This window comes from Capricornis sumatraensis, chromosome 15 (assembly GCF_032405125.1).
Source record: "Capricornis sumatraensis isolate serow.1 chromosome 15, serow.2, whole genome shotgun sequence".
NCBI classification, from domain to species: domain Eukaryota; kingdom Metazoa; phylum Chordata; class Mammalia; order Artiodactyla; family Bovidae; genus Capricornis; species Capricornis sumatraensis.
The window spans coordinates 60,190,803-60,214,708 of NC_091083.1; the positions used below are offsets into that span (position 1 = coordinate 60,190,803).

General features: G+C 49.3%; 1 protein-coding gene across 1 annotated transcript; it reads right to left on the minus strand.

Annotated features, from left to right (window-relative positions):
- Nucleotides 1-596: 596 nt before the first annotated feature.
- Nucleotides 597-23,540, minus strand: EDN3 (endothelin 3). Its single transcript, XM_068987731.1, has 5 exons — nucleotides 23,489-23,540; nucleotides 22,610-22,898; nucleotides 4,493-4,669; nucleotides 3,335-3,415; nucleotides 597-636 (listed from the first exon to the last, which is right to left on the minus strand). The coding sequence occupies exons 1-5, from the start codon at nucleotides 23,538-23,540 to the stop codon at nucleotides 597-599; spliced, it is 639 nt and encodes a 212-aa protein (XP_068843832.1).
- Nucleotides 23,541-23,906: the final 366 nt, after the last annotated feature.

A 23,906-nucleotide genomic window follows, 5' to 3' on the forward strand; every position in this document is an offset into this window, starting at 1 on the left:
TTGCTCCATAATTGACTTTAGATGAACCTACTTCTGGAACTGGAACTGTTTTCTGTCCTCTCCCAGGGCCCACAGAAAGCAGATGTGTAACAACGCATATCACACCAGCCAGAAAAACCCACAAATCAGAGCAAACTTTCAGATTTTTTTATTTTGCATTTTACAGTATTTTCTGAGTGTTAGCACAATGAATGCGTTTCCGAGATACCATCCTGCCACAGAGCCAAACAGTGCTTAGGCATTTAAAAAAAAATGTAATTCAAGCCCTAAGGAACATGAGCTGGGATTCAGAACAGAATTTAACATCTCTATGTACAGAGATTCTGCTGCAAACACATCCACTGAAAGGAGTTGATGTAGAGACCAGTTTCACAATAAATAATTGCTTCTCTAAACTGTATACCATCTCGCTGGCACATCAGTCCTTTCCATTTCCTTATGATGGATATTCACATTCGTACCTTATAATACTCATTGAGAATTTAGCATTTGGTCAAGGCTAACACCTCAGCATCCACCATTCAACACCTTGGCAGGGGAAGGGGGGGGGATGGGCGGCCTCTCCCCATCCCTGCTGTTGAAAAACACCGTCTTCTTCAGCTGCTCAGTAATCTCAGCGTAGCCACTAGAGCGCAGCTGAAAGAGATTGCGAGCTGTCAGGCGTTACAATTCCCAGTTGTTGCCAATTATATAGATAAATAGAAATTTACATAATTTACAAAGCGCTTGTGTCTGCGGCTTATTTTGAAGCCATTCCCCAAAGATCCACATTTCTTCCTGAAAACAAATATCACCCTAATAGCCTCGCGCTGGGGCTGCCTTCACAGCGGCTTCCAGGGAACCAGGTCTATGGTTCATCTGTGTGCCTGTTGGCAAAGGGAACGGAAGTCCCTCTGCCACAGGGCCTGGGGTTCAACACCTGAGGGTGTTCATTTCCTTATCACAAACATCAAGAATCCTTTCTTTCTTCCTTTCCTTTTCTTTTTTAGATGTATTCTTTTAGTGGGTACCAAGCACAGCTGAAAATGTCTGTCTAAATCCCATAAGCTTCAAACTCAGCTCCTGTAGGGCTGTGATCTGCTGGCCCACCCCTGGTGCCTGCCCCCTGTGATGGGTCGGACGTCGACATGCTCCGACGGAGCCTGCATCTGTTCCCAGATGGACATGGGTTTACATTTGCAAAGAGTTAGCTTGGGGTCCACTCACTCCCAGAGAGAAGTGGCTTTGCGACGTGCCATACCTCTCCAAAAACAATTTCCTGAGTGAAACCGGAGCCTTGGGCTGCGGGCCCTGAGGCACAGCTGGGATCGTTTTACCCATTAGGGAAGCTGGGGTCTTTGGATGGGGCATTCTTGGGAAAGGGCTGTATTGTTAAGTGAGGACCCTTTGAGTGGGTTTTCTCCCCCAGGCAAAACTCGTTTCTTGTCCTCAAAGAGGTGGAAATGTGAGCCAAGGAGGAGCCATAACTGAGGCCTTCCTGCTGCAGGCTCTTCTCCCCAGGGAGCTCCCGAAAGGGCCAGTGGAGGGGCAAGCAGACTGCGGGGCGGGGACGTCCACTTTGATGGAGGTCTAAAGCCTACTTGCTTTGTCTGGCCTTGACTTCAGCCTACCTCAGAAAAGGCGGAAAGGATATGCAAAAGAGAAGAAAGAAGCCTATAACAAAAGCCAAGCTCTCCACTACCTGAAAGGGAGCCACCCCATCCCTCTTCAGCCTATTTCTTGTTTTGGCAGAGCTTCTTGGTAATTTCAGAGCCTCCCATTTGCCTGAAGGTGTACACACAGTCATCACTGTCAACAGAGCCTTGGGAGCTCTCCTCTTGCAGCCTAGTGCCATCTTTGAGGATCACAAGCTCAGGACGGGAGCAAGTTCCACTCTGAAAATGTCAATCTAGGGATGGCTAACTCCAGTCTTGCAAGAAAGTCGGGACCATGCTTATAAGGAAAGACTGTTCCTTTCCAAGTAAAGCTTCTTACAGGAGCTTGACATGCAACATTGTAAAGCCTGGAAGCAGATCCTTTCCAGACCCGGGTGGAACATCTGTGCCAATGTCCTCACCTCCTGAACATCAACACAGGATAATGACAACAGCACTGGCCTCCCCTGGCTTCCCAGAACGCGCCCAGCACAGCACGTTCCTGCTGCAGGGCCTATGCACTTGCCCTGCCCTGTCTGACACCCTCTTCCCTTCCTCATCACTCTGGCTCACCCCGTCCCACTTCCTCTAGGTCATTATGCCACTGTCACGTGGCCAGTGAGACCACCCAACCTGCAATCACCCCCAAAACTCCCTGCTTCCTGCTTCCTGCTCTCCTTCACATGCCCTGCTTTACATTTTATGTACTGGTTTGTGATCTGCTTCTCCCACTATTTAAGTGCCAGGAAGGCTGAACTTTTGCCGTATTCTCGGTAGTGTCCCCAGCATTTAGGATGGTGCCCTGTACATCACAGGTGCTCAATGAATCCTTGCTGAATTGAGTAAACGACATAATAGGTGGATGGTTTAATCACACTACTCCCTCACTGAGAGTGGTTTGGGTTTGGGGTAAGGAAGAAGAGGCAAAGTGGGGACTGGTGGGGGCCTAACTCATCCTCTCCAGGGTCTGCCTCTGCCGCTCCTCTGCGTTTTCATTGTGGATGCTGACAGAGTCCTCTCAGATGACTTGAAGCAATCTGCCACCAATTTGGAATGTCTTGTATATATCCAGAAGGGTTTAACCCTCCCTTGATCAGACCATGTAGGAACCCAAACACCCTTCAGGCCACTGCTACAAACATAAATTACCATCCCATTGCAGATGTGTAGACAACTCATTAATAACAATTTCTGACTGATAGAATGACAAATAAACCCAGTTGGACTGCTGGAAGCCCACAGGATTATACAAAAACCACAAACGGGTTAAAAAACATTATGAACTGGAGGACTTGGAGAACCTGGCACCCAGCTGCTGTAATTCATCTCTGTCCAGAATCAGCTGCTGAAAAGAAGAAATGATTCTTTCTCTAAAGATCATATTTTGCTATGGGAATAGAAGCAAAACATGGGCTCTAGCAGATGAGCCTGCAGGGGTTCCAAGAAGCAGTGGTTGGTGAGCTTTATCCAGACCTGGTGAAATCCAGGGCTGGACATCACTGCTCAAAAGCTATAGGGAATGCAGGGGTCAGCTCCTAAGACAGAGGGCAGGCTGTCCACAATTTTGGCTGCTCTGACCCCAGGGGACAAAGCAACCCCCCACATGCAGTGGGGTTCCTGCTAGCCACCTGCACAGACCAAATGCGCCCCGCATGTCCTCCATGCCGCCCAAGGGGCAGCAACTCAGAAAATAACTTCACCTCCTCGGACGCACGCCCCCCAGGGCACCACCAGTGTGCTTTTCCACTTCTTTGTCAGGTGTTTGTGCCGACCTTGAATTCCTGTGGGGAGAGAGCCAGTTCAAATGAATCAACCTACATTTCCATGTGGCTGGTTTTTCAGCATCCAGTAAGGCTTGTCTTTCCACCAGTATAAGCATGGTCCCCCAGGACCGCCTCTCAGATACAGTTTCCGAAGGCTGAGCATGCGGGGCTGGAGTCCCACTAAAATCCAGCCTCCACCCACACTCCTCAGTTACCCACTGGACATTAAGGAGCCAAGAAGAAAAATGTGGTTGTGCTGGGGGTTCCAGACAGCAGGCCCTGGGTCCCTGGTTGGGGTGGGTTGCCGCATAGAGAGCCCCCTTGCTGGCGCTTACTTGCCCAGGAAGCACCTGGAGGTGCCATCCCACCAGCGACGGCTCTTAGAGGAGGCTCAGCAGGGTAGCTCTGCCTGGCAGGGTCTTGGTCCAAATTAATGAAAAACAGGAGCAAGGAGCATTAATAGGAATGGCTATTAGGTAAAACCCAACTTAAATGGCCACCACAAAGCAGACCTAGGGCCTGCTGATTTATCTGAGTCCACACTGACTCACAAGCTTCTCCAGACGCTTGTAGGAGACTACAGGGTCTCCAACTCAGGGACCGGGGAGGGAGCCACAAAGTAAGACGATGAGTAACACAGGTGAACGGACGTTGCACATCTCACTCATGGCCTTCACTCGGTACCAGCCTATCTGGCCACGCGGGCATGTGGGCTGGTGAGACCAGATGCTCTCATTTGTTACTTTTGAAGAAGCTAAAAATGTGCATTTGTGGGAGTGGTGGTGGTATTCTTCAATTTTTAAGAGTTAGCAACTTACTCAGATTTTGGCAAATTGCTATGCAATCCAGAAGAAATACCTCTGGAGACCAGATAAGGCCACGGCCATTTAATGGGCTCTGCTCTGAAAGGCAGCGAGGGGATGGGATACCATGCCCACGGCCCTCCAGGAGCCGGGGCTCCACATCCCCTCTGTGCGGTCCCCACCCTCACCACGCATCAGATGGTATCCCCCAGGATAAGCCGAGCCCTCCTGTACCCACACTGCCTAGGGCAAGGATCTCTGGAAGTGCGGAAAGCCAGGGAGGGGGTCATACCCGCGGGCAGCCAGGGACCAGGTGCAGAACTGCAAGCAGGCGTCATCGTCGCTCTCCGTGCAGGCACAGCGCAGCGTCCCCTTCACTGGCTGTGGGCTCTGTGGGAACTGCCCAGCCGACCTCCTGCCCCTGCTTCCGCTGCCTCTGTAGCTGGACAGTCCATAGGGCACAGTCCGTCTGCAAAGAAAAGAGCAACATCAGGGCCACTTCTGGACGAGCCGCCTGGGCCTCTCTGCTCTTGGGCGCCAGCAGGTGTGGAGCTGGCAAAGGGGTGGAAGATGGTGGACGCAGGGTGGGTGAGGCAGGCCATGCAGCCATGTCCCAGGATCTGGCGTCCACACCCTCCCCACACTTTGAGCCTTGGAGAGGTTCTAGAGTGAACCCTTCACCCCTGTTACCCCCACTCCCTGCCCCCTGCTCTCCCCTAAGCCCCAGGCAGTACGCTGGAGCCTCAGGGTTGGAAAGATGGGAAGTCCTGGTAGAGGATGGAGGATGGCCTGTTTGCACCCTCCCAGCAGCCAGCCCTGTCTGGGCGGGAGCCAGCAATGCCAGGTGTGTGCGTGTGTGCATTTTCCATCTTTTCAAGACCTAACCTCAGCAAGCACACCTCCCGTCCTGGATCCTTGCAGGGCAGTTCTGGTTTCCCCTTCCTGCATCCAAACCCTTGACATGGACATTCCCACTGGCCCAAATGCTGATCCCAGTCTTCATCCTTCAGCCAGCAGCACCTGAGCCTGGTCATCCATACCAATAAGATGCCTTCCTACCCTGCAGCCCAAGGCCTGGTTTGTTTCTGCCCCGCCAGCCACCAAATTTCTTCTGTGCATACATCAAATTTGTAGTCTGTGCTAACTGGAATACAAATTCAGTTATGGCCATTGAAACACATTGTGGCCTTGGAACAAGACTTCCTTAAAGACACAGACATGGAAGCCTCTGTGCCCTGGGAGATATATAGCTGAAGACAGAAACGGCCTTGGGAAAAGTCTTCTTATGAAGAAATAAATGCCTGAAACTATTTACCCATTTCATTTTATGGTTGGAGTTGGCATGAGGGTGGAGGTGTCACTTGAAACAATAAATGTTTAATCTGTTTCTGATGCTCATGTCCATCCAAACCAGTGCTCTCCAGGGATGGGAGGACACTACCAAGCAATTCAGTGGGAAAAAGTTAAAAGCAGCTGCTTAATTCATTAGCACTACTGAATAGGATTCGGGGGCAGATTAATAATAGCTAGAGGAAACACACGTGGCTAAAAGTTACTTTTCCAATAAATTCTGGCTTTCCTTCCAGTCCCCAAGATTAACCACCTTGGTTTCTGTGAGCTCCATGAAGTATCACCAATCAGCCACCTCAAAGGGGGTTCTGACATCCTCTGTGTGCTTTCAAAATAACATCAAATTGAATTTCCTTTAATTTAAAACACATGCCATGGTGCCTTTTGGGGGTGGTGAGGACAAAGTTGGGGGGGGTGCCTCATCCTGACCTGATGCTTGGGAGAAACCTGCTCCCTGCTGGAGACTGGAGCTGAGAACATAACCACCCCCACCCTCTTTCTCTTCCCCTCTCCCCACTCTCTCCTACCCGCGTTAGTTATGAAATGGTTCCTGGATCCAGGCAGCCCAGTAAGGAGCAGTCTGTGCTCACAGGATGGAGAAAGAAAGCAGGGGCCCTTCCCATTCTGAGCTGTGCATGTGTTTTCAATCACTCAATTGTGTATGACTCTTTGTGACCCCATGGACTTTAGCCCACCAGGCTCCTCTGTCCATGGGATTCTCTAGGCAAGAATACTGTAGTGGGTTGCCATTTCCTTCTCCAGAGGATCTTCCCGACCCAGGAATTGAACCCTAGTCTCCTGTGTCTCCTGCGCTGGCAGGCAGATTCTTTACCCCTGAGCTGCCTGGGAAGGCCCTGTTCTGAGTGGAACATTTGCTAAAACCTCATCTTTTCTCAGGAATGGGAAATGGTGGGGGTAGGGTAGCAAGACAATACTGACATTGTGGGGAGGCAGGATTTGGCTAAAGGTATAGATTTCCAGTTAATAGGGCCACATTAAGTCTCTAGGTGTTGACATTAAACCCAGGCCCCCATTTCTCGGTGAAAATTACACACAAGGATTAACAACCACGGCTCCCATTTTTCCATCAACAGCAAGACCTGCAATTTTGAAGCTGCTGTCAGCTGATTAGGCATTTGTGTGCTCAGAGCCACTCAACTTCACAAAAAGTGTTTTAAGTGAGGAAACAGGGCGACCTGGTATTCTTTAACAGAACTGCTAAGCACTTTCCCAGCAGCCTAGTGGGAGGAGCTAGTATGCAAATGAGCCCTTGAAACTTTCCAGGAATGTTCATGGAGGGAGAAAACCCTGCTCCAAGCCTGGGTGTTCTAGGTGTGCACTCTGCTGGCTGACCTGGGAGCCTAGCAGGTGATGCAAGCTGAGAACCAGAGGACTTAGGAGACAGTCCTGCCCACCGAAGGCCTACCCTCTGCTCCCCTCCTTCCCACAATTACAATTCCAGCTCCAACGAACGCCCACTTCCAATAGGTTGAAAATTTTAAGGTTTTTAAAATCTGATAAGCGCTTAGTGGCTCAGACGGTAAAACATCTGTCTACAATGCGGGAGACCGGGGTTCGATCCCTGGGTCGGGAAGATCCCCTGGAGAAGGAAATGGCAACCCCCTCCAGTACTATTGCCTGGAAAATCCCATGGATGGAGGAGCCTGGTAGGCTACAGTCCACGGGGTCGAAAGAGTTGGACACGACTGAGCGACTTCACTTCACTTCACTTCAAGCGCTTAAATAAGAGTTTGGCTTCAGAATACCTTGGAAATTAGAACTTGACTTTAGGATTCTGAGGCTCCTTGGAGTTCTGTGTTGCAACATGGCAGCACTGGGAGACTCGGCACTTCGGCTTCCCATCCTGCTTGCTCCCAAGTGCACCCCAAGCTCCACCCATCCCCACCCCCCATCCTGCAAGCAGCTGCGCCTTGGCTGCCCTGTAGGCCTTGGGAGATGTGCCCTAAGCTCTGTTCTGTCCATGGATGTCAGACCCTGAAGTGGGCTTGAAGACACCTGAGGACGGGGGGATTCCAGAATCATAAATACTCGGTATGTGATCTAGAAGAAGGGGCATATGGCTTTCAGTCCCATAGACTCCTTGCAGTGGGTAGGAGATAGGGCCAGAGGAGGGTCAGAGACACCCTCTACCCCACAGAACCAGGGCAGGGGTCTTTCTTGACCAGCTCTTACAGTGGACACCAGCTCCAAGAGAGTAGAAGACAGGGCTCCGTCTTTTGCACCTGTTGTGGACCCAGCACAAGGCTGAAAAAATGAAGACTATTAATTAAGTAACTGGTTGTTGAGCATGAGATAAACTAGACCAGTAAGACTGGATTCTCTCCAACCTACAATGTTCAACAACCACAAAATTCCAACATTTGCCAAGCATCCACTATATCTGGAAATACCTTATTTTACTGCACTTCACAGATAATATGAATTTTACAAATTGAAGTTTTGTGGCCACATGCATTAGATGATGATTGGAATTTTTAGCAATAAAGTAGTTTTAAGGGATGTATATTTTTTTAGATATGCTGCTGCTGCTAAGTCGCTTCAGTCGTGTCCGACTCTCTGCGACCCCATAGACAGCAGCCCATTAGGCTCCTCTGTCCCTGGGATTCTCCAGGCAAGAATACTGGAGTGGGGTTGCCATTTCCTTCTCCAATGCATGAAAATGAAAAGTGAAAGTGAAGTCGCTCAGTCGTGCCTGACTCTTAGCGACCCCATGGACTGCAGCCTACCAGGCTCCTCTGTCCATGAGATTTTCCAGGCAAGAGTACTGGAGTGGGACGCCATTGCCTTCTCCTTAGATATGCTATTGCATACCTAATATACGGCAGTATAACATAAACAAAAGTTCCATAAGTGTTAAGAAACCAAAAAATTCGTGTGACTTGCTTTTTCACTTTGTTGAGGTAGCCTGGAACCACATGTGCAGTCTTTCCAAGGTCTGCCTGGATCTCCCTGGTATTATGCCAAGTGTGATGAGGATGCAGAAAGGCCTTCGGGCATTCACACACTACTGGTGTGTGAAAACAGTACAGGATAAAGAAACCTCACAAGCCAATTGCACAGGTATGTACAAGGTACACAGAGCACAGAGAAAGGTTACCTGGTGATCCCATTATTATGCTGTATAGCACTTACATGATGATCACACCACCTGTTCCAGTTTCCTGATTTACAAAAGTCGCTGGACTGAAGGATACACTGCACTGCATGAAAAGTACTTAGCAAAGAGCTCCTAGCAGTGAATGGATGTGGCTTCTGCTGTTGCTTTTTTGGTCTGGGAATTCAAGTGAGTTGTACCAGGCATAAAAAACCCTATCTACCAGCCCTGCATTTAAGATGTGTGACTAAGGAAGAAAGACAAGTGAGAAGGAACCAGAATGCCACCTGGCACAGCAGTGCCATTCTTTGTCAGGCTTCCTCTGGCTGGGCCATCTCTCTACACTGTCTGCCCAATAAGCACTCATGTTTTAGTTGTTGCCTTGGTACCTCTGCCATTTCTTGAATGATAAAGAAACGAATGTCTCTTGAATGGTGAATTGGGAGGAACTAATGAAGGAACCCTGAAAATGAAGTTAAATTGGCTGAGAACTTTGACCAGCACACTGTCTGACCTGTGGTTTAGCCTCCTGTTCTACATTGGGGCTTAAAGAACAAAGTTCTTCGTAAAAGTAGGCAGCATTTCAACCTGCTAATGTTCCAGTTATAACACAGAGCTCCAAACAAAAGAGAAGCAGGTAAGATCAGTACAAATGCTCTTAGGCAAAAGAAAACACCCCAAAACAATCATATTGACAATGTCTAGTGTTGTGTGTCTTTGTATATTAAATTGTCCTCAGCATATACTCAGAACATTCATTATTTGATCAGTGATGGTGATGCCAAGATCATACTTATCACAGTGTTCCTTAGTTCCCATTTTCTCCCAGTTGTCATACATAAACGTTAGTAAATACTAAACTTTCAAATCTCCTGTATTCATTCTCCATCTGCATCATCACCCAGCCAGACTCTAAATTCTCAGCAAAGATGATCGAATTGTCCTAGAAAGCCCAGTTTTCATAACCCCACCTACCCACCCCGAACTGAATAGCACTCAACGAATATTTGCAGAGTGGTTTCCAATGTACGGGCCTGGACTAGACTTCTGATGATTCATGACGGGCCCATGGCCCTGAACACACACAGTTTAATCTAGTACAGAGGTTAGAAAATTGGCATTTCTGTAGGCTTCGTCCAATTACAAGAGGGTGGTGTTTTTGTTTTTGTTAACTTGAAAATTTCACACAAATATCCCAATTTCCATCTTCCTTCAGTTATACTCACTCCAGTCCCACACTCCAACATAGCAGCAGCTGTCTGAAGCTGAGTGGTACCATCAAAGCCTGACTCAAACACTCTTGTTTGGCCCCAGTCCCTACTCCTGTCCATCTCTGCTTGCTTTTCTTACCTGTCTGGCCTTCATGGGTATCTCAGGGTACAATCCCTGTTCTAGTGGCTTGTTCCATAAAGCAAAGCCAGACAGATCATGTGACATGGTGACAAAATTAGCACCAGCTACTATTTTTACAAACTGTTGTCATTTTCAGTTTTAAAAAGCCCAGGTTCTGGTGAGTGTCTTCCCAACAAACAGAACATTTTCCCTTCACACTCAGACGTCAAGATCACGCTGTCTCCTCCGCTTCACATTTTCCTTCTGAAATGGAAGAGCAAGGTCAGGACTATCTTTGGGACACATCGTACAGGAGGCACGATGCTGCTGACCGGTCCTGCAGCTGAAACGAAGAGGAACAACTGTTTGCCAGTGGCAGGCAGACGGCAGGGGCCCCCCCAGCTGCCAGGCACCAGCGGTCATTAGATACTGCCCCTCACAACTCCCCGGAGAATCAACTTCTAGACTCCAACAGGCTTTCTAACTAAGGCTCAATTTCAGATTTTATTGGGCAGGGAAGAAAATGTGGATCAACTTCATTGACTGTCTTTGTAAAACTTAATCAGAAAAAAGTGTGAACTAAGAATTCTGTTAGAAGAATAAGACAGAATGAAGTAACTACAGAAAGTGACTGAATATTCAAAGGCCTGTAAAAGCATCCATTCACTTCAAGAAACATCTAGTGGACTGCCCCCTCCCCACTTCCACTTTGCACAAAGACATGGAGACAAGGAGGAAACAATAGCTCAGACACAGAAATACCCGCCTTAAAAAACTTAAAAGCCCAGGATTCTCTAGAGCCTGAGTTCAATGCTGGCTGTTTTCATCTCCTGGAATCCAATCTCTTGTCTTTCCCCTGGGGAATGGTCCCTCTTTCCCTGTGTGAGGTCTTGATGAGACTGTCAATCACTGTATCTCACCTTCCCACACCTTAAGACTCATCAGGTGACCCAAGCTGGCTCATGGCACCCTCTCCTTCCCAAGACACCTGAGGAAACCAATTCGAGGTCAGAAAATAGTTTGGATGGGAATTCCCTGATGGTCCAGCAGTTGGGACTCTGAGCTTCCCCTGTAGGGGACACAGGTTCGATCCCTGGTCTGGGAACTAAGATCCCTCATGCCACACAGTGCAACCAAAATTTTTTTAAAAAAGAAAATAGTCTGGAACTGCTACTAACCATCCTGCCTTGTCTGTTTGTGCCCTGGGACCCGCAGTCCTGTCCTGGTTTCTCTCTCTTTCTAAGCCTGGTCCTGCCTCTCCCTCCCTTCCAGTTTGTGGATCACACCATGTCCTTCCAATAGACTCCTATGCTGTGTGAGCTACATTTAAGTTTCTGTTGCTTGCAACCAGTGACCTCAAGCTGACCCTGGAACTCACTCAAGATGGATGCAACCATGATCTCTTGGGTTTCATAGAAAGACCAGGAGTCTCTGCAGCTGCCAAGGACAAGTAGAGATTTTCTTCATTGCAACAAAATACAAAAGAATGTGTTCCAAGTCAGGACAAACAAAGCTAGCTTTCTTCCCAGGTGTGCCCACTGTGAAATGTTTGGTTTGGATCACACTGTCCTTTGGGCAGGTGGGAGCAAGCATACAACCTCATGATGCTCAGAGATACTTGACTAACCACCTCAAGAGGCTTATCCTACAGTGAATTTACTCCTTGTCCACTCATCAAATGCCTGTGAAAGTTGGCTTGGGACAGGCCTCATGTCAGACAACCACTGGGTGCCCTTCCAACCTCTAGGAAAGAAAATAACCAGGAAATACATCTCCTTAGTGACCTCATTGTACAAGCAGAAACACATGCTTTCTGGTTCTAAAGAACACGACATGAACTTCCATGAACTTCCCAAAACAAACAACATAAAGGGAACTGGCAATCTGCAGCTTTGCTTCTGCAGAAAACTGCTGCATCTCTAAGTGGGAGGCCCCCAAGGCAGACTGTTCCTCCACTAGCCACCAAAGGAGGAAGTCCTCCTGCAGCCTCAGAAATAGCCAATGACCAGAATATTTAGAATATCATAAGAGTGAGCAATGTGCTGTGAGTTGGTAGTTAACTTTTTTAAAAAATATATCCCTCCCATCCCCCGCTCAAAGAAAGCAAACCACAACCTATGAGTTTACCCAGGACTTGGTTTTTGGGGAATTTTACCAGAATTACATGTATTTTCAAAGAAAACATTGACCCCCATCAGTCGGACCCAAGAAGGGATGTTTCCTCACCTGGGCTGCAAGTGTGGCTTCCTTCCTGTCCCCTGGGGTAGGTAACAGCTGACCTCTGCCTGTCCACCTCAGCATCCAGGGAAGCCCAGGCAGTGCCTGGCTCGGAGCAGGTGCATAATAATACTGCTGCTGGTGCTGCTAAATCACTTCAGTCGTGTCCGACTCTGTGCGACCCCATAGACGGCAACCCACCAGGCTCCCCCATCCCTGGGATTCTCCAGGCAAGAACACTGGAGTGGGTGGCCATTTCCTTCTCCAATGCATGAAAGTAAAAAGTGAAAGTGGAGTCGCTCAGTCGTGTTCAACTCTTAGCGACCCCATGGACTGCAGCGCACCAGGCTCCTCCATCCATGGGATTTTCTAGGCAAGAGTACTGGAGTGGGGTGCCATTGCCTTCTCTGATAATAATACTACAGCATCTCAATAACAAGGGTCTGCTATGTGAAGAAAGGAGGAAGGGAAAGTGAAGTGAAAATTGCTCAGTTGTGTCTGATTCTTTGCGACTCCACGGACTAAACAGTCCATGGAATTCTCCAGGCCAGAATACTGGAGTGGGTAGACTTTCTCTTCTCTAGGGAATCTTCCCAAACCAGGGACTGAACCCAGGTCTCCCACATCACAGGCAGATTTTTTACCAGCTGAGCCACAAGGGAAGCCCAAGAATACTGGAGTGGATAGCCTATTCCTTCTCCAAGGGTGTCTTCCCGACCCAGGAATTGAACAGGACTTCCCTGGTGGCTCAGGATGTGGAAGAGTCCTACTCTTTGGATGAAGCTTTCTGAAAACAATTGGTAAGATCCTGGGACTCTCTCCACTTCGGAAGCCATATAACTGAGCTTAGAAATAACCCCAAAGCCAAAGATTGAATCGTGCCATCAGGTCCCTGAACACAGTAGCCTCCTCCCCTCACACAGGCACACGGGCTCTGAATGAAGTCTATTTAGAGGAAGCACAAGTGGTCAAAGCAACAGACAGTAACAGAAACATCCTTCTGTGTGTGTTGTGTGGGGTGGAATTTCCAAGAGTGACAGCTCAAAAAATAACCAAGAAGTTAGGGCAACAAATGCCTGCAATATTTGCAACTGAAGCCATTTAGGGAATCCGACAAGTTAACTGGTTTCCCCCCTGTCTGCTACAACCCAAATGCATCCATGTGAGTTAGGTTAGAGTTTCCCTCCCCAACCCCCAGTGACCCTAACACATTCCAGGTCAAATGTAGGCATGAGCAATCCACGTCTGTCTGGCACAGGCTCATTATAACTTTATGCAAAGCTGCAGACAGATGTGGCTCAAAATAGTTACCAGCAGTGGAAACAGAAGGAGTAAAATAAGGACCAGGTGTTTTTTTAAGGATGGGGGTATGTGTAGGGGGATTAAAAAAAAAAAGTTCAGACGCTATCACACATCCCTTTAAACAACCCTCAGAAAGAAGAGAAGACACCCTCGCTAAGTTTCAGAAGATTTCATCTTTAGGATGGAAAAACCTTACTGAATGAAGACATACTTGCCATGGCAACAAAAATAAAGACACCCATTTCCTTCCTAATCTAATTTTTTGCATTGTTGTCACTCTGATCACTTGATTGCTTACCTCAAACTAAGAAAACTTAAGTCCCTCTAGAGACACAGGCTCTATCCCCAAAAGAGAACCAAGCAGAGTCAGATCCTGTCTTTATTAGAAATGTTGGTATTTAGTTGATTATGATACTTCTGCACTGATTTTCATTTTTAAAAAACATCGCATTCCCTTTTATTTAACTTTATGGCATCCCCTTCAAGTTTGCACCTGAAAGAGTATGTCATGAGCCTCACCCTATCTTGCCACCCTACAAGAAATCTGTGGAAATCAGATGTAGAAAAACCCGGAAAAGCTACAGACACCTCTGCTCTCTCACAGACTTGCTTCTGGCTTTTGGCAAAGCTGTTCACTGCTCCCCAAGTTGTGGGCCATTCATGTCATCACCAAGCAACACAGGACCGCAACACCTCAGCCACATCTGACAGCTTCTGAGCCTTTCTCATTGGTGCATGAATCCGTTTCTGTTTTTTAAATTACTGGGCCAAGCACAGGGCTCGCTGGCTGCCGCATCCTAGAGTTACTGTTTATTAAGGCCTCCTGCTAAGTTGGCCCTGAGAGGTCATAAAATAAGGGAAGACCTGTGCCTCCAGGGCTCTGAACATCGCTAGGTTCTCCAAATGCTCTTGGCTCTCCTGAGACTCCAAACTGGGGCAGATGAGAAAGGGTGGGGATGCCCTGTTCTGCTGTCTGTTCCTGGGGGCTTGGTGGGGCAACAGGACTCTAGAAGCCCCTGGAACCTTGTCTGGACCAGCAGCTCATCTACATTGTGGCCATTCCCTGGATTTATTTTCCTTCTAAATAAAATTGGTTCCTGTCCCAAATAGAGGGAAATGGTATGCGCGCGCGCATGTGTCCCATTTTAAGGAATTCTGTTTCCACTGAAACATGGCTTAGACTGAGAGGGTTTCCTTCTGTTAAACAGTGAATCTACTAATGTACTCCAAAGCTGAGCAATGGTTACAGGGGACTACCTGGAGGGAGGAAGTGGAGCACAGGCAGCCCCCATCAAACTTGCTGAGATGCTGTGGATCTGGGACGGGATTGCGATCTGGCGCTACAAAGCCTGTGAGTTCCAACCGGCTGTGGGGCCCCCCTAAGGAAAGCACTGTTTGCTTCCCAGCTTCCTTTGTTTTAAATTCTTGCAGGAACAAACCACACCAGAGATGTCACAGCCTTTCATCTGCCTTCAGATTTAAGGCCAAGTTCCTAGTTGCAACGTCCTCTGCATCTAGCAAAAATCCAAGTTTTCCCTTCGGGGGCACACAGCGTCATGACCTTCTCGATGCAAATCAACCTGCTTTCCAGCCTCAAGTCTCTTTCTTATCCAGTCGGGATCAGCTGCATTTCAACAAACCCATCTTTGCCCCCAGGCATCTCACCTCCTCACATCCATTCTGGGGTAGAAAAGGAGACTTTAGGTCCAGCTGAATCCAGCCAGGAGGTCACCTTGCGTGAGCTGACCTTGCCAATAAACTCTGAAATTTAGCCCCAGGGCTATCAAACTTTAAAAATGCATCTTGCCGTGAAATGTTCTGAGCTACTGCTATCCAAACTCAAAACTGGAATGTAAACATGTACAGATTTCTAAGCGGGAGAGGGTTACATTGGAGGGAAATGACTCAGAGAGTAAAAACATGATCAGTCAGAAACCTGAGTTCAAGATCACTTTTAGTCTGGCTGATACTGTCTTCTCTTTTTATTATTATTATTTTGGCTGCACCCCACGATGTGTAGGATCTTAGTTCCCTGACCAGGGATCAAACCTGCAACCCTTGAATTGAAAGCGGGAGTCTTAACCACTGGACCATCAGGGAAGTCCCAATAACCATCTTTTTTACGTGTTCTTATTTATTTACCATTTTTGGTAAACAAATTCTGTAGTTATTTCCTGGGATCCCTTCCTGGTGGCCCACATTCAGGTCTTGAGTACTGAGACCCAGGTGCTGTGTACAATGAGAAATGACTGAAAGGCATTGTGTTTACTCTGTTGGGACTCAGCCTTACTAAGATTTCATCATTTAACAAAGGTGTTCCAAACAGATCATTCAAATTATCCTGACATGCCCGGTGGCTCAGATGGTAAAGAATCTGCCTGCAATGCAGGAGACCTGGGTTCAATCCCTGGGATGGGAAGATCCTCCAAAGGAGGGCATGGCAACAAAGGAGGGCATGGCAACCTATTCGAAAATTCTGGCCTGGAGAAACGGAAGAGGAACCAGAGATCAAATTGCCAACATCTGCTGGATCACCAAAAAAGCAAGAGCATTCCAGAAAAACATCTATTTCTGCTTTATTGACTATGCCAAAGCCTTTGACTGTGTGGATTACAATAAACTGTGGAAAATTCTGAAAGAGATGAGAATACCAGACCACCTGACCTGCCTCTTGAGAAACCTGTATGCAGGTCAGGAAGCAACAGTTAGAACTGGACATGGAACAACAGACTGGTTCCAAATAGGAAAAGAAGTACGTCAAGGCTGTATATTGTCACCCTGCTTATTTAACTTACATGCAGAGTACATCATGAGAAACACTGGGCTGGATGAAGCACAAGCTGGAATCAAGATTGCCAGGAGAAATATCAATAACCTCAGATATGCAGATGACACCACCCTTATGGCAGAAAGTAAAGAACTAAAGAGCCTCTTGATGAAAGTGAAAGAGGAGAGTGAAAAAGTTGGCTTAAAGCTCAACATTCAGAAAACGAAGATCATGGCATCTGGTCCCATCACTTCATGGGAAATAGATGGGGAAACAGTGGAAACAGTGTCAGACTTTATTTTTGGGGGCTCCAAAATCACTGCAGATGGTGATTGCAGCCATGAAATTAAAAGAAGGAAGGAAAGTTATGACCAACCTAGATAGCATATTCAAAAGCAGAGACATTACTTTGCCAACAAAGTTCCATCTAGTCAGGGCTATGGTTTTTCCAGTAGTCATGTATGGATGAGAGAGTTGGACTATAAAGAAAGCTGCGCGCCGAAGAATTGATGCTTTTGAACTGTGGTGCTGGAGAAGACTCTTGAGAGTCCCTTGGGCTGCAAAGAGATCCAACCAGTCCATCTTAAAGGAGATTGGTCCTGGGTGTTCATTGGAAGGTCTGATGTTGAAGCTGAAACTCCAATACTTTGGCCACCTGATGCAGAGAGCTGACTCATTTGAAAAGACCCTGATGCTGGGAAAGATTGCGGGCAGGAGGAGAAGGGGACGACAGAGGATGAGATGGTGGATGGCATCACTGACTCAATGGACAAGAGTTTGGGTAAACTCTGGGAGTTGGTGATGGACAGGGAGGCCTGGAGTGCTGCAGTTCATGGGGTTGCAGAGTTGGTCACGACTGAGCGACTGAACTGAACTGAACTGGAGAATCCCCATGGCAGAGGAGCCTGAAAGGCTACAACCTCAGACACGACTGAGCGACTAAGCACAGCACAGCCAGACCCGCTACCACGCTGCCACATCACCCTAGCCCTCCCCCCACCCCCATTGTCACTGTACCCACCTGCTTATTTAGCACAGGGAGCCCCAGAGCAATGCCTTCAGAGAACACCATGCCCCTTTCCCCAAACATTCCAATTATTCACCAGGGAAGCAAACAACAAAGGAGGGGCAGAAAAGGGCAGGACCAAACCTCATCAAGCCTCAACAACCTTTGGCCACCAGGGTGCTTATCAAGCTGCTTATCAGCAGGGCAGTCAGCCAGACACACCTTTTCCCAGGGTCTGTAAACCTGATGCAGAACAAATGCTAAGAGATTGCCCACCAAGAGGCATAGCGTAGGGAAAAACTGGGGTACCCGGGTGCAAGCTCCTCAGTGTCACTGCAGGAAGCTGGGTAAGACCATGGTTTAAGGGTCCAAGGAAGCCAACTTCAGCAGGACTTGAGCTTCTTCATCCCAGGCTCCTCCAATCACAGACTGTGTGGAGCGACCAGGGAAGGTTATGCAGCCCCCAGGGTTGTACACTTATCCACATGGTCCTGTCGTCCTGAGGTATGGAGCCCACTAGAGTGGGCTGTGCTCAGATACTGTGCTCAGATACTGTGCTGAGAACACTCCACACACTCTCTCATGTCATCCTCACATGTCTTTACTCACAGGAGTCATGGTCAACATCAGTGTGGACCATTGCCTGCAAGATCATGATCATGCTCAAAAGACTATCCCTCTGCCTCAAAAGTTGTATCTCCAGCAATACTACTCCCAGTCCTGACTTGAGGGTCACATGATTGTTATTGGGATCCCTGTGATCACACAGTGGGTGGACAGCCAGTCCCACATCAGCGGGAGGCTGGAGAACCAGATCCATCCATTCCACTGGGATGTTCTCAAACTTAAAATGTCCCCTCCCTAGAAACATGTGGCATACCTCTTTTGAACAACAGGAGGGGCAAAGATGACTCTGTCGAATTGTTGCCTTTTTGTGGTAGAATATATTGAATAATTATTATGTTTACAACTCTTCTTTGGGGAAAAATATCATTCCTACTGGCTGAATCGGTGTGGCCAGGCTGGTCACCTTGTTAGGTCATCATCCTAGAGTCACACTTTTGCCTGCACCTTACCTGGGGGCATGGGGAGAGGGTGGTTACCATCCCCAGGCCATGCAGCAAATCACAAACAGGACACCAGGCAGAGCTCCTGGGGCTGGAGTCTTCTCACGAGTCTACAGAGCCCAGATTTTCCACCACAGCCGTGACTCCAAGCATCCTGCACTGCTCTTTCCAGAAATGCATTCCTGCTTGTCAGACCATGTGGCTCAGACTTTTGTTTGGAAACGCTGTCGCTGTCCCAGCATCACAGTGCCTCTGTCGTTACATCCTTGGAGGGATTAACAGATGCAGGGCCACTCCGCTCTCAGGAACGAAGTGGGAGAGACTGAGCGGGGCTCCTTGCTGGGGGCCCTGCAGCTTCATCGGCTGTCAGAGCCAGTGGTTTCGCTCTGCGGCCAGGTGGATGGATGGTAGCAGGGACAGAGGGGCTGCCCTGCTGAGGGTATGGTTAGCACTGAGAACTCTGTGATGGTTAATTGTATGCGTCAACTTGACTGGGCCACAGTACCCAGATCTGTGACCAAAAGCCAGTCTAGATGTTGCCAGGAAGGTATATTGTAGATGCAATTAACACTTAAATCAGTAGATGTTGAGTAAAACAGATTACCCTTTATAATGTGGGTGGGCCTCATCTAATCAGGTGAAGGCTCTGACAGAAGTGAGATGCCCTGAGTAGGAAGGGAATTCAGCCTTCAGGATGCCTCAGATTGCAGACTGTAACATCAGTTCCTCTGTGTGTGTGTGTAGTGTGTTTATATACACATGAAGATCTGTATATACACATCCTATTAGTTCCGTCTTTCTGGAAACACCAACAGAGACAATCCTTCACCGTGTCACAAGACACTCCTGTTTTTGAACTATTCTTGTGGAACAGCCCCGAGTGCATAGGGATTTAAGTATGTGGCCTGCTGCTGCTGCTGCTGCTGCTAAGTCGCTTCGGTCGTGTCCTACTTGTCCCTATTTCTCTCCTTATGATCTTATTCTTGGCATATTTTCCATGACCATGAGATGAGATGAGTATTTCCTCTGAGGTGGGGCTTTGTTTTCATTGGCAATGGTGGGGTTGCTGGGGGTGGGGGAAGGCACAGTGGCTTCCTAACAGGACCAAGGAGAGCCATGAACATCCCTCGCCTCGTGGGCGGGCAGCCGTCTCCGCTGCCTCCCCAGGTCTAAGAAGGCAGCTGCCTGAGATGCAGTTGGCTCATTTCTCTTTGGGGCCTGAGATCTTCTGGAGGAAACAATGGAAGTTATGAGCAACAGCCCCGGAAAAATCCACATTCCTGCACATGTCTCTAGGGATGTAAGACCTCTGGGACGGGACACCTCTTTCGTGGGAGAAAGTCCTGCAGATAGAACCTCAGTGACAGCAAAGACCAGCATTACTGAGCATTTACTATGTGCTGGGTGCAGATCAAGCTCAGATCTGGAAAAGCTAAGTGCTTAGAAGGATGTGAGGAAACCAGAGAACTTGGATCTCATGCCTGGAAAACACCCCTGGGAGCAGCTACTCTCTACAGCCTTAACTTTCCACATGAGATGCAAGAACAACATCCCCCCTTAAGCAGCTTGCAGGTCCTTAAACGCAGCTGAAATGACCTTCTCCAAGAAGGCCTTGCAACTTCCCAAGCATCATTCTGAGATAAAGCAGGATTGTTGCCTCTACCTCCGTGCAACTGGCAGGCAGAAGAAAGAAAGACACCGGAAGCTAAAAATCACCCAAAGTTCCAGACTCTCAATTTAGGCATGAAGACCCAGACTCCTGTGGTCTCCCACCGCAGCCAGTGGTGGGGATAGGATGGAAATCATACCTGGAGAAGTCTCAGGAGATGAGAAAGGTCTACTGAAGAAGAGGGATGACAGCTAAGAGAGAGGAGCCCTCAGCATAGGGCTCTGATGGTAGGTTGGGGAGGGAATGGGAAACAGAACCTGGAAAAGTCCTTGTGTGGGTCACCCTGCCCTTTAGTTCAATCCAGTCATTTTCAGATGCTTCCATTTCTCCGAAAGCCCAAGTTCCCTAAAGCCCACCCCTCACTTTGCAATCTTGTCCAAGATGTTTCAAAGTTTGCCAGTGAAGTTGCCCATACAGCAACAATTTTCAGAAGGAAGGAAAGAGGGAAGGAGGGAGGAAGGGAAAGAAAGGAAAGCAGAGAGAGACCATCTGGGAACATCTTCTGTATAAAGGTTACGTTGCTTGTCTGACTTTAAAATGCTCAAGTCTGGCTATTGTCATTTTCTGTTTCCCAGGGTAGCTCATGAAACTCCCAAACACCATATTTAATCCTTCCCTCTTGTGTTTAAACTGAATCAGGGTCTGGGAAGAAGGGAAGAGGTAAATCAAGCTGTGAGGGGAACATTAGCAAGTTGGATATCCTGGGAAAAGCCAAAGACCCATGGCTTCATCTCAGGTCATACATGATAGCTCAGAATGGGGAGACAGGATTCCCACCAGGTCATGGGGACGGAGCAAGCGCTTCCATGCAGCGAGTGCTCAGAGCTTGGCAACAGGCAGAGAACTAAGGTGGTCTCCCAATATCCTCTCCTCTCTCCCCTCCTATCCTCTGCAAAGTCCCCTTCCCCTAACTGGCTTTGCTTTCTTCTTTCTCCTTCTAGAACCACAGCCTGGGATTCCTGCCAAGGTTGCCCAGGGTTCTGTGAAGCTAATTTAGTCAGAGGATGATGCCAGGAGGATAAGAATCAGGGAGGACAAGTATCAGGGTGATGGAGACCGCAGGAGAAGCTGGCCCTGACCACTGTCTGGGAATAGAAGGCTGTCAGTGGCAGCCTGTCCAGGAGTCCCTCCCCAGCACACCTCTCTTTTTAAGATCTGGTCTGGTCATCCCTCTGTGTGCTGACCAGACATAACCCAGCAAGCAAGTTCTGGCATCGGGGTCAGCTCTCTATTGGGTGGCCTGGGATAAAATGCAAATGTAGAGCCCTTGCTTCAAAGAATATTAAGCATTTCATTGTGTTGTACACCTGAAACTAACACAATACTGTACATCAACTATACTTGAATTTAAAAAGTATTAAGCATTTCAAGACATCAACTATACACTTTATACTATGAGGGTCCTTCTGAGCCGGGACCTTATACACGTGTCCAGGCTCCTGGGTGGAGCCAGTCCTGCCTGCCATGCAGGACAGTGGGGTGACTTTCCAGACCAGATGTACTCAGAGGACTCACGACCTGGTTTTGAAAGATATCTGACCCCCTAGGTTCAGTCTCCTTTGCACTTCATCCTCAGGGTATCGGTAAAACAAGGTGGCTATGTGTGGCCCATCAAGCTGTCACCCAGGGTGCTCAGAGGTCACATGGCTCAGGGACAAAGGAACCCCTGGATCAAGGGGACCCAAACACCGAAGCAAAGTTGCCTGTCCAGGTCCAGGGCTCTGGAAAGGCTAAGCAGGATGCCCAAGGTTTCCCAAGAATACCCAGAGACACCTGGAGAGGTCTGGTCCAAGTCCTGGAATTTAGAGACCAGGAAAGCAAATTCCAAAGGCTGGTGATCAGATTGAGGTCAAGCACTCTTCACAGTTTGCAGGAGGATGTTTCTTTAGAAGGGGTTCCTAAGCTGAGTCATTACCCACGGCCTCGGGAGAGGGGGTACTTTACATTTAAGGAGACTCCATGAGGGACTCAGGTGGCACTGTCTCAGTTTTGCAGTAAGAGAGTTCTTACGGACTGGAGGAGAAGGGGAGCTGTTGGGTGCAGGGGTGACATGGGAGAGAGGAGGAACTGTGGGCTCACCACCCAGGAGGTAAGGAGCCTGAATTCCACGGAATTTCACCCCGTGGGGGAGGTTTCACTAGGCCCTGCCTAGCCCACCCCTGCACTGCCCAGAGAACAGGCTGCTTTCAAGGAATTTGAAACTCCTTGGAGCCTGGCAGGGTCAGCAGAGGGGCAGGACCCACATGGCCCGGGGGCAGGAGTAACTTTCAGGGCTTCCTCCCCCCAGAGGGACTTCTCAGGTGTCTAATCCCTCTGGCTGGTTCATTTCATTCGCCCCTCCACCAGTTCAGACACTCTGGGCTTGGGTTTCTCCCAGGCCAGGCCCTCAGAGAAGATGAGTCACACCCTTGACCTGCAGAGCCAACCTGGGTTGGCAGGAGGGCTGAAGGCTGTGCCAAGTGGGCTCTGGGCTGACTGGGCTCAGAAGGAACTAGGTCCTCCTTCAGTGTGAAGAGAGGGGCCTAAGTCAGGAGCCCCCCTCCCGTCCCCCCGGGACAACTCCCCCACCCCAGGGCTGACTCACTCAGGAGTGTTGATCCAGATGATGTCCAGGTGGCAATAGTAGACACACTCTTTGTCCTTGTAGGTAAAACATGTACAGCGCCGGGCTCGGTGGTGCACAGGGACCCCCTCGGCCCCCTGCTTCCCAAACTGACTTGGTCCCTGCTCCCGCCAAGGGCTTCTGGGGCTTGGACCCCGGGCTGCCATGGTGGCCACAGTCTCCTTGGTGTCCCCCTCCGATCTGGCTGCAGAGGGGGCCCGGGGCATGCTGCTCCTGCCAGCATCCCCAGACTGGGGGTGAGGCACCCATCCTGCAGGAGGCAGATGGAGGGGCTCCTGAGTTCCTAGGAATGCAGACCCTTACACCCACCATCCCATAGAAACTGGGGAAGGGGACAACCAAACTTTCTGCCAAGTCTGCAAGCTAAGGGCACTTTTTGTTAAGTCTCCAAGCTACTCCCAATGTTCCGAAAATTTTGCAAAGCTATGTGCAGCAGTTTCTGAAAAGCTTGCAAGTTGTGTGCACACTTTGTGACAATCTTGGGAGCTCTTCTCACTTACTCCACAGCGTGCAAGCAATCTGCACCCACTGAAAACGTGCAAGCATTGTGCAGGCTTTCTGAACACTTTGCAATCATTTTGCACAGTTTCTGAATCGTTTGCAAACTTTTGGAAAAGTTCCCGACTTCATGAAAAATTGACCAAGTCGGCCCCGGACCCCAGGTCTGCCTGCGTGTGGGCTGCAACCTCCCGGGCCCGCAGGGTGGTCCGTGCCCTCAGCTTCTGCCCTCTAGCCTGCCCCCAGGCCGCTCCCCTAGGGAGGCACCCTCCCCGCGCCCCCGATCCGGGGTCCTTTTGTGTGGGCTCGCGCCAGGAGACGCGCGCCGTCCGGCCCGCTTACCTGCGGCGGAGGTCACAGCGAGCCCGAAAAGGAAGCACAGCCCCAGCTCCATGAAGCCGGATCGGGCGCGGGCGCACCGCGCCGGAGGACGGGCGCCTGTGGCCGCCAAAGGGCGCTCGGGCCGGGCACAGCGGGCCTCACCCTCCAACTGCAGATGCTTCGAGGCCGGCCGCTGGCTCGCCGCGTCCCAGGCTGCGGCCAGGAGTCGGCTGCGACCGTCACAAACTTCAGAGCGCGCTGCCCATCCCGGCTCAGGGCTGCCGGCTGTGGGTTAGGGCTTTTCTGGCTCCCGCACCACCCCTTTCGCCTCCCCGCCCCCCGGAGAGGCTGGAGTTGCAGCGCGGGGGCCTTTGAACCCGGGGCTCACGGGGGTCGCCTCCCAGGCGCTGGGGAACCAGCTAGTCGCGCAGCGGCCCGC